At 27.1% G+C, this 11,202-nt stretch overlaps 2 protein-coding genes across 2 annotated transcripts; both read right to left on the bottom strand.

Moving 5' to 3' along the window:
* Positions 1-1,275: 1,275 nt before the first annotated feature.
* LOC112602877 (protein phosphatase inhibitor 2-like) lies at positions 1,276-2,533 on the bottom strand. The gene is made up of 4 exons (XM_025351220.1): positions 2,210-2,533; positions 1,932-2,123; positions 1,573-1,658; positions 1,276-1,486 (listed from the first exon to the last, which is right to left on the bottom strand). Exons 1-4 carry the CDS (start codon positions 2,314-2,316, stop codon positions 1,338-1,340), a joined length of 534 nt encoding a protein of 177 aa, XP_025207005.1. The 5' UTR covers positions 2,317-2,533; the 3' UTR covers positions 1,276-1,337.
* Positions 2,534-6,805: 4,272 nt separating this feature from the next.
* LOC112602831 (piggyBac transposable element-derived protein 4-like) lies at positions 6,806-8,983 on the bottom strand. Its single transcript, XM_025351151.1, has 3 exons — positions 8,853-8,983; positions 8,650-8,763; positions 6,806-8,514 (listed from the first exon to the last, which is right to left on the bottom strand). Exons 1-3 carry the CDS (start codon positions 8,944-8,946, stop codon positions 6,806-6,808), a joined length of 1,917 nt encoding a protein of 638 aa, XP_025206936.1. The 5' UTR covers positions 8,947-8,983.
* Between the last annotated feature and the right edge of the window lie 2,219 nt (positions 8,984-11,202).

The following is an 11,202-nucleotide window of genomic DNA, read 5'->3' on the forward strand; positions in this document are numbered from 1 at the left end:
ATTTATTATTTTAATATGAGAGAAAAAAAAAAATATTACCAACTATATTTTTTAAGTTTTTCTTATATACAGAAAAAGTCTAATATATAATGTAGTCTCTCATTTTATAACTGTATATTTTCAAAATTAAAACATAAATTAGGAACACACAAACTCTTAAATAAAAATATATAGCCATATTGATGAAAATTAAACGTATCTGATATTATGATGCTTTTATTATTGGAAGGTTAAATTTTCACAAACCTATGTTAAGAAAGATAAAATACTTAATAAATTTAAGGATGAATGATTATAATTATTAGTTCAAATTTACCAAGAAACTATTACAACATAAAAATTATTATTGTTTATGTATAAAGAAAACCATTAATGTCCAGACACTGAAAATAATATATTTTATACTTATATTGTTATTCACTATTTAGTTAAAATGATAATTGTATTCAACAATAACATATGTAAACATAATCATATGAAATAATAGAATACATTTTAGATTCTGAGCAGATATATATTTTGTTATTTATACACACTGAATTTTCTTTAACTACTAAAAACAACATTGTACAATAAAAATTGTTGGATAATACTTTGAATCATGATTAAAAATGAAATAACACATTATAAATTTTAATCAAAGCTAAACCAGTGCTTTTTATCTCAACAAATAACAGTGTTAAACGTATATTAAATATAACAGTTATTATTACTCTAACAATTTTTCATTTGATTTATATAAAAATTATTTGAATTGACTGAACCAAAAGTTTAAATCATAATAAAATATTTATATTATTGTAATATGAAACTCAACTAATAACAATATCATGACTGTATAAATAATTTTAAGAATAAAACAACTTATTATGTGAATATTTTCATATTTTTAAAAGTAATCAGGAAATAAAAATACATGACTTTTGCTAAAATATTTAGATGTTCTATTTAAAAACTAACATCAAAAGTGTAACAGAATAAATAATTAAAATACGCTTAAAAAATGTTGAATTTTATATTTGTAATATAATTTTTACATAGATTGTGTGATAGGCAACATGTTTAAAGATTATAAGCTATATTATAAAAAACCAACTACGTGCTTCAAATCAACTATGAAAATTACCGTGTTAAAGGTAATGATTTATGATTAAGTTTTTTTTTTTTTAATTTGTAAAATACATGAAATAATAAGTAATCCATATTTGTAGTTAACAAATAGCCAAATTATGCAGAAGGCTACCTCAATGAAATGGCATAATAAATCACAATAAATTTTTGTTCTTCAATATTGTGTAATAAGCTTTTAAAAAATATACAAATAAGATAAATGTACTTTATACCAAACTAGCTTCATTTTGTTTATTATTATCATCATTTTCATCATCATCTTCATCTTCATCCATCATTTGTTTTGCCAGTATTTTTGCAGTCTGAAATTCATTATAATGTTGTTTTCTTTTTTTTTCAAATATCTCTCTTGTAACTGGAATGAGAAAATGTATTAAATTACATGGTTAAAACTATTAAACATTTCAACAATTTTAGATCATTAAATAATAGGTAACAAACTTTTGTCTTCTGGAGATTCATCTTCAGATTCAGGTTCTTCTTCCGATTGAAATGAACTACTTCTTCGTCGACCACTTTCTTCAATCCTAATAAATCAATCAAATCAATTTTTATCTATTAATAAGATTATTAACATTCAAAGTATTATAAGATCTTAACTGTGAGAATTTGAATGGGGATTATGAAGCCAAGTTTTATGATAAAATTATATTATATTGTAGGTAAGATATGTTTTATTACGGATATTTGTAATTATATATACATTGAAATAATTAATAATACCTAACTTAAATCAATGTTAATTTTTAAAAGTTAATATCTATTACAGTACTAAATAGTGAAATAATGATATATTATACCTTTTTCTCAATTCTTCGGCATTTACACCACCGTCCATTTCATCATCATCATCATCATTAACTTCCCGTTCATACGGTGTTTTTGGTTCATCCACTTTCATATGACCATAGTCTTTATCTGGTGGATGTAAAGTCTTTAATATGTTCATCTCGTCCCACTTAGCAGACTTGTTTGTAACTTTTTTCTGTTTCCTAAAGTACAAAATAACAGAAATATAACAAAATATGTTGTATTACATAAAATGTTAAGACTGATAATTATTCTAAAAGTAACTTACTCTTTTTCTTCATAACTAACAGAAGGCTTTAGGATACCTTTAGATGGTTCTTTTTTCAAGTTATCAGTAGGATTTTCTGATCCTGATGGACTTGAAGTAGAAGCCATCTGTACTCAATTTAATTTATAATTGCAGTTATAACTTGTAAAGTTGTAATAGGAACTTCAATAATGATGCATTATTCGCTTATAGGAATTTAAACCCATTACGTATAGGTACGACAGGTACGTACTTTAGGTATTTATTTAAATACGTTATCACTTTTTTTTAATTATTAACAATTAGTCAAAATATTAAATAATATTCATATCGCTTTTGTTTGTTAAATTCATGATAAAATTTAATAGTTAATAACTAAAATGTTAAATACTGTTTACCACGGACCAAGGTATCAGTCCAATGTTGTAGAGATATCAAATTCTAATTTATGGAACACAGTTGCAGTAACTTTACAAATCATATTAAGAGGCCGTTCTATGTAGTAACAAAATGCTTTCGTACTTCCCATTTTCTCAGCTCTCGTTAGACATAAAAACATGATTTTTTCTCCAAAATAAACCTAAGAACTTTCTATAGAAGACTTTGTTCCAGATTTTTTATTTTTTTTTTCAAAGCGATTAAATTTGCATTTGAAATTTTCAAAATTTTTAAAAAATCATTTAAAATAGACAAAAGAAAAAAATCAAAAACCTGAAACATAGTCGTCTAGAAAAACTTCTCAAGTTTATTTAGGTGAAAAAATTATTTTCTACGACTAACGAGAGCTGAGGAAAATAGAAAGTACGAAAGCATGTTTTTGGTAAGAAAAATTAGAAATTTACAGCCGTCATATTATGCTGCTTTGCTAATTATAATTTATAGCGGAAGCGTTCGAAAACAATGTTCATATTATTACCCCGTGCCCAATTGCATCCTTGATTGCATCAAGTGTTATTAGCTATCAGTCATCTCCTAATGAAAATCGATTCCTGGCTGAAAAATTTTCCTACGACGGATTGTTATACCTCCTGACGTCGAAAGTGTTGTGCTGTTTTGTAGGTACGTAAAAAAGTGTAAGTCGAATCAAGTGTTTGATTTTCAAGCGATCACCAATGAAAATCCAGTTAAATGCATTTAAATCTCCCAGGTAAGAAATCCAACTGCGTCGGATCGCGGAAAATGTGGGCGTAAGGGGGGATTTTATAAATGTGTTATAGAAAATATATGCCAAACGTTAGCAAGTTGTGGTAAATATAGTCAGTTAAAAATCAAAAAAAAAAAAAATGTATTTAAAATTTTTTTGTTATTTTATAAATAGTTAGATATTGAAAAAAAATTTGCACTTGTCGTGATAACGAAAATTACAATTAATTAATTAATAATAATATTTAAATTAATCGAATTAAATAAAAAAAAAAATCTGAGAGCTTGGGGTTTTATTCAAAGCGTTGCACAGATATCTCTGAAGTGGGATTTGAACATGCTAACCATTGGGAAACATTGGGAATCTTTCCTTATACCTAACGACTATCGTTTGAGTTTAAACCAATGCCCTTTCTGGAACAATTAAACCAGTTTAGAATAGCAACGAATATTGCATTAAACGTTGTTTCACCCATGCAATTTTTACAATTCGTGTGTTCTAAAATCCTAAATCACATATTTATTGTCATTTAGAATGTTTCTGATGTATTCATTTATATTAATCGTACATATATTATATCTCATACATATTTACATATATATGATATATCATGATGTTACTCCAAATTTATGCAAAAAACTAAATGGTATGCCCTCACCAGATCAATATTATTTCATATTATAAACAAAATACATAATAGCAAGATTTCAAAATGCATGATTGTATTCATAGATAGTTTTAAAATATATTATATAATATATAAATTTATAAATTGTGTTTAATAATTAAGTATTTATTTGGTTGTGTAAGACCAAATATTTAATTAAATCTATACAAAAATTGAAATCTTGTAGAATTTTACTTTAATATTTAATATATATATGATACTGTAGGCTTTAAATTATAATCAATTTCATTTATTTTTTTAATTTTCAATATCGTTGATTAAATATTTATATTTAACAAATTCAAAGTCCCTAATTATAACCACTGACCTCAAATAGTCATATGAAATTATTAAAAGCACTATAACAACGTCAAAAGCAAAACTATTGCAATATGTTGTAATTATATTTATATATAAGAAGTAAGAACCTAACGTTAGTCAGTTATTTGACCCATCGTATGCACAATTTTTTTATACACATAAATGCATTTTATACGATACACTACTGAGACAAAGTGCTGTTGCGGTCGTAGAGGTGTCTGAGGGTTAAGATACCAAAAACAAAATAACACGTATTTAATACAGATAAATAATGAGTTTTATTGAATAATAATAATAAAAACAAAAAAAAAACATTAGCTCCAGACAATATGTCTTAATACGCGAAATAGGTAATAAATAGGGCCAACCGACCATAGAACAAAGACGCGTTGGCGGATTTTATGAACGCGACGTCGACGGCTACGAATGGAATTCAGGGACAAATGGTACATGTACGGCTCGTAAAAGACGCGTTCTACGTAATCAAAGATCGAGTGAACGCGAAAAAGGCAAAACCGACTCACGCTTAGAGAAAAACTGTAGAAAAACGTCTGACGGCTGTCAACGGGCGACCGCCTCTTTTACCGCTGCGACGACGGCCACGGACCGAATCTGGATAAAAATCGCATACGTACAGAACGAAAAAAGACACGCTCTACGCAATACCATTGAGAACGCGACGGAAAAACGTCTCGAAAGGCCGGAAAAATTGGCGAAGAGGAAAAAACGATAATAACAGTAATAATAACGATCGACAACGATAACGGGCCGTTGGCGGGAGATCAAGCGACACATGAACATTCATCAGATACCTATTCAGATGTGTACATATTTTGTAGTTGTGGGTCGACAATTCAAATATTTTTTATAGTAACTTATCGGTATTGAAAAATTAACAAAAAACTTAAACCATGTATTGTATACTATGGAATAAAAATATTAAGTACCAAAGACTCTTTAAATATTTATGTTTTGTCGGATAATTCTTTTTTAATTTTTCCATAAATCGAATACCTAGATCCTATTCAGTTAAAGTTGACTCACTCGTCAGACGAAAACTGGTTGTGACTTGTGGTCGAGTATGTCTCGGAGCGCTTGTGTTTGATGTCACATTACCACCTTTTGAATATGCACGGCGGTAAATGTATGCGCAGTAGCGGCTGTCAGCTCCGATACTTAAGGAATATCGATGACCAATCACGGAATATCCTTCACCGACTAAGGGGGTCCGACTGTTTCGGCGGCTCAGTATAAGTGAGAAAGCTAACCTAACCTAGCTTAGAAAGTGAGTCAACTTAAACTTAATAGAGTATAGGCAAGTGCTGTTCCTTTATTTTATTACCTATCATTATATGAAAACTAAATGTCATGCTGCAGAAGTTCTAAACTCAATAATATTACTTACATGAAGTGCGTTTTATAAAACTATAATTTATTTTAAATCGGCAACAGTATTAACTCTAATAGTTTATTGTAAGCATTTTGTTTTCTACGACATAATAAACATACAATGATACAAGTTCTTATGTGTAAGTATATACAACTGAAAGTTTTCATGTTCATATTTTAGTTTAAATATACATATTTCTTGAACTCAATGAATTATTCAATATTTAAGAGTGTATATTAAGTACCTACACAATAAATCGATATTGGTAATACTAATAACTAATAAATTATTGTACATTAATATGAAATAAATTGTTAACACATTGGAGACGAGTATCGTGTTAGACACGGCAACGATATTTAGATACGTGAGACGCTAGAATTTTTACAAGGGCAATACGTTGGAGACGAGTACCGCGTTTAACACGGTACGTGTGTTAAATGTATGCGGACGAATATTTCCCGCCAATTATTTGTTGTGTGGACGGACAGTTTTCTCATGTTTTCTGTAATTATTTACTAGCTATTGAATAATCTGATTAACTTGATTTTTTTTTCATTGTACTCGCAGAGTGTTAATCTAAAAATAGGTCTAAAAATAAACACGATTATCTAAAATACGATAGCTGTAATATACAGCCGATTACGACCATTCCAATGTTCAAAACAAAAAATTGACCGATAATATTATTTTATCTTGTCGTATTTTTCATGATTCACAAATACAAGCATTAAGCTGGTAAGATAATAGGACTAAACGAATAATGGTATTATTATGATATTATTATTTTTATGTAAACGCAACACATGTAATATTTTTAACTTTATAATTATAACAAGAACACATACACATTCTTCGTATACAAAAACTGAAATAGTTAAAATATAATCAATAAACATAAATTATAACCTTTTATATAAAATTAACATTTTTTCCTTCATAATAATTAAATTTTAACAAATAATAAAATATGAACACATTTTGAATTAATACGTTTAACAGTATTTACATAAATACGTACATCAAAAAAACTTACGTAAAAAATTAATAAAAAATTTAAAAAAACAAATATAACATATAAATTATTATATTTTTTTACCAATATTGTTTTTTCGTGTGGTAAACTTCAAAACAGTTTTCAATGCAAAGTGGCACATTACAAATTGGACAATAGTACGAGGTTTCTTTTTTACACCTATCTAATTTTCCTGTTTTAATTTTTTTGGAGCACACTTTGCACGTTCTACGAGGGTTAGACTTTTTTGGTGTGGGTGGAATTTTTTTTATAAAATGTCTACCAATAAGCCTATCAACATTAGTTGTCTCATATCCTGTTCCAGTCTCAATTACTTCACCTGATTTCTCGGACATTTGTTGACAGAGATTGAGCATAAACGTTTTCAAACAGGGATTTTTATTCTGTATGGCATAATGTTTATATATAATAAAACTATTGACAACACTGACTTTAAATAAATAAAAAAACATTTTTTTCCACCATTTTAATGTCTTTCGTTTGAAGGGGTAGTAGGTAATCATTTGATCACCATGGTCTACTCCCGTTTTAAATTTATTATAATCGATGATGGACACGGGCTTAAATTTTTGTATTGGACCTCCTCTAGCTTTTACAGTGACAGGTGCCATGTCAGCCGAGTGACATGTTGACATAATAAGAACGTCTCTTGTGTCTTTCCATTTAATACAAATTTGTGGACCATTCCTAGCAAAAGCCATTTCACCTTTTTTTAACTTCGCGTTAACTACACTATCTTTTGGAAGTCCTCTACGATTTGCCATCACCGTTCCTACACCATTCGTTTTATTATCCCAAAGATACTCCAACACCATAGGACTTGTGTAAAATCGATCCATGTAAATAGTATGACCTTTGTTAAAATACTGTTTTAATAATCGACTATATAGGGGTATAATTGAATTATTTTCCTCTCCCTTACCAGAATAAATCTCGAAACTTAATGTATACCCTGTTAGAGGGTCAGAAGCAATGAATAATTTCATGCCATATTTTTCGGGTTTATTTTTCATATAAACTCTAAAATGAACTCTTCCACGAAAAGGACACACCCCTTCATCTACAGTAATATTTTGACCAGGATAATATAATTTTGACATTTTATCATTTAAAAAATTTACGTATGATCTAATTTTATATAAGGAATCATATCCAGGTTGACCTTTGCGAACATATTTATCATTATTTGCTATGTGTAGCATAGAAAAAATACTAATAAACCTATCCCTTTTCATAAGTTTAGAAGCGTATGTCGTTTGTAAGACAGGGTTAGTTGACCAATAATCTTTAATATGTGGTTTTTCTACCAAACTCATATGCAAAATTATTGAAAAAAATTTATACACTTCGGAAATAGTTAAAGGTTTCCACTTATGCCAAATTGAATTTTTTTTTATAACGTTTCGTCTTTTTAGGGAACGAATAACTGAAAATGCATATCTATTTGTTTCTTTTTTTATAAGTTTAACAATAAATTGTGGGAAATATAATTGAAAACATTTTAGCTCAGTGGAGTTTTCGTTTACTTCATTTGTAATGTATTGATTACCAGTAAATGGATGTGGTTTAGGCTTTGAATTTTTTTGTCGCCACTTTGGAAGAGCTCCTTGTCTTCTGTGACTCACAGGTAATCTATCAAGTGCTGGTGGTACATGCATTGGACGATCTTCATCTTCCTCATCGCTTTCGAATCCCCACGTATGTGCTTCAGTGTTAGGCTGTTCCACATCAAGCGGAATAGCCAAATTTTCATTGTATTCCATAACATCTAATAATATTACGTATTAAAAAAATAAAAAATGTAATTACTAAATGTAAATAATTGTTTTCAATATTTTCTCTACCAATTAAAAAAAAAAAAAACAACTGATTTTAAATAAACAGTTTTTTATTAATAAATTACCATTGTGTTGTTCAAGGTTTGATTGATCAAAAGCATCAACGTAGTTATAAAATTCAGGTACAACCGGAGACAAATTTGTATACATTTTATTTAAATCATCTGTTTCATCATCATCTAAAAAATAATAATTAATAAATAATAGGTATACGTAAGAGGTATACTTGAAAATTATTTTTTTTATTGCAAATTTTTTATTTACTAACCGGAATCATTTTCATCAAGTTCAGAGCCACTGTTCTCCGCAAATTCATCCATTAATAACTGAACGATTTCATCGTCGTTAATATTATGATCCATAGTGAAGTATATAAAGTATTATTACTAATTAATAATTAATAATAAGAATAATTATAAACAAAAAAAAAAAAAAAAATGAATCGAACAAGCCAACAACAATTAAATTTAAAAATTTAACACCCAAGACATCGTACGCAATCAATGGTTGATGGGTAAATAATGTCAACAACAACATAATTATTATTTATTATAAATTTTGGACTATAATATAATATAATCGAAAACAATATCGATACAATCGTTGGTATTGCAATTTTTTAATACAGTTTAAACTATAATTTAATACAAATGAAAAATCGATAAACTTAAACGATTTCTTGTAAAACACGGTGTTCGTCTTTTAGACATAAAAATATTGACCGTTTTAAACGCGATAAGCGTCCTCAACGATTCAATGTATAAAAATAGCGTCGTCTATAATATTAAAATACTATGATCGTGTTAAACACGGCACTCGTCCTGAACGTAATAATGCCTTAAAAAAAGTCGTCTCCAATGTGTTAAATTAAAACTGACAAAAAAAAAAATGTTAATTATATGTATGTGTAATTATAATATTGCGTATACTATAATATATAAAAATTATATTTTGTAAAATAAAACACGTTATTTAAATTTAGAAACTTATTTCATCATTTTATTTACCAAAGTACATTTTTTTCACATAGAAATTTCTTAGTTATGAGTACAGAATATTAAAGTATTATTGTAATGTAGTAAATAAATATAATTATTAATTTTTTATTTCATAATAATTTGATTATACTTTATGTTAGTTATATTAGATTAACATGCAGCTAAAATTTTAGATTCTTATTCTTCATCTTCTAAAAAAAAAAAATTGATTGAATATATTATACAATAGTTGTTATGTCATTGTTTTAGAGATTTATGTATCGAATTTTTATTATATAAATGTCCAGGCTATAGAAATTATGTGTAAGATTTATGTATCGTAACCAGTTTGATAATTACTAACTTTTTATTTATCAAACAAAAGCACACTAATTAACATTTTACGCATCAAAATACTATTTTAACGTGCACACTCAATATTTGGCATGACCTCTGGTCAAACCTTTCAACAAAACTAAACGAAATAAGGTATTCATGTCGTATGCGGTCTACCACCCGTTTCTACACGTCATATGCGGTCTACCGCACATTTGTCATCTACCAGATATGAATGAATGAATACATAAATGTAGAATTACAATATATTTATTAATGTAGAATTTCAATATAATATTTAATAATATGATAAAATATATAAAAATTTAAAATATGCATTAAAATATGTAGGTAAATTAAATTAGTATATGTATTAAAAATTGACTGACAAAAAATGTAAAAATATATAGAAATATTATATAATATTATATATTAAATATTATATTTTAATTTGTAAAGTAGTAATAAAGCATTTTAAAGTTAATTCTTATGAATCAGAAATACTTACTATAATCTGTAAAACACAACAAAAACATTAAATTTAATACTTGTAATATTGTGTGATGACTGATGATTAACATGATTATTTCATTAAAATAAGTTGGTCTATAAATTTAAATTACAAATAGTTATTTTTTACCTAAAATTATTCATAGATATTATTGTTTTATTTATCATACGCAATAAGACAAAAATATACTCACTATTTCTAATACATAAATTCGTCACTGGAGCATAAATAAATCCAACGAAATTAAATATAAAAAAAATTGCTAAAATAATAATTTTCACCATGTTAGTGAGTAAAAAAAATTACTATATAAAAAACTATAACTGAGTTGAATTTTAGATAAAGTAAGAATAATATAAAGTTATGTTTAACAACGGGTTTTAAAGGGCGTAATTGTGTATACAGTAGCAACCAGGTAAACTATTTTGACGGGTGGTAGTAAATAGTGTTATTTTGTTTAGCTGTGTGCAATAGGTACATTGGTATCAACATGTTTTCATCAGCTGGTAGCTATCACATTGACTATAAGTGTACATATTTTGTGAAACTACATATGTTATGATTTAATTTTAACTACGAAAATATAATTTTTTCTGAGTTTTGTTTACATAATATTCATTTTTTTATATGTAAATATTTAACGCAATATTGTAGACAAAGTGCTTAAAACAAAAAAGCATATATAATAACAAACAATATATTTGCGAATAAAGATATATCAAAATTGTGGTAGGCTAACAGTACTGAATATAGGAGAAATTCATCAGAATGGCAAAACCACTTTTAATGTTACT

The sequence above is a fragment of the Melanaphis sacchari genome, unplaced genomic scaffold (genome assembly GCF_002803265.2).
Source record: "Melanaphis sacchari strain LSU unplaced genomic scaffold, SCAv2.0 Contig91_pilon_pilon, whole genome shotgun sequence".
Taxonomy (NCBI): Eukaryota; Metazoa; Arthropoda; class Insecta; order Hemiptera; family Aphididae; genus Melanaphis; species Melanaphis sacchari.

Bases quoted from the DNA above. Each gene is read 5' to 3' on its own strand.
- LOC112602877 (XM_025351220.1), bottom strand. From the start codon at position 2,316: ATGGCTTCTACTTCAAGTCCATCAGGATCAGAAAATCCTACTGATAAC. The intron at 2,124-2,209 runs GTAAGTTACTTT...TTTGTACTTTAG, and splicing joins GTTAGTTATGAAGAAAAAGA to GAAACAGAAAAAAGTTACAA. The intron at 1,487-1,572 runs GTTTGTTACCTA...TTCTCATTCCAG, and splicing joins TGAATCTCCAGAAGACAAAA to TTACAAGAGAGATATTTGAA.
- LOC112602831 (XM_025351151.1), bottom strand. From the start codon at position 8,946: ATGGATCATAATATTAACGACGATGAAATCGTTCAGTTATTAATGGAT. The intron at 8,764-8,852 runs GTTAGTAAATAA...ATTATTTTTTAG, and splicing joins ACTTGATGAAAATGATTCCG to ATGATGATGAAACAGATGAT. The intron at 8,515-8,649 runs GTAATTTATTAA...TAATATTATTAG, and splicing joins AAACCTTGAACAACACAATG to ATGTTATGGAATACAATGAA.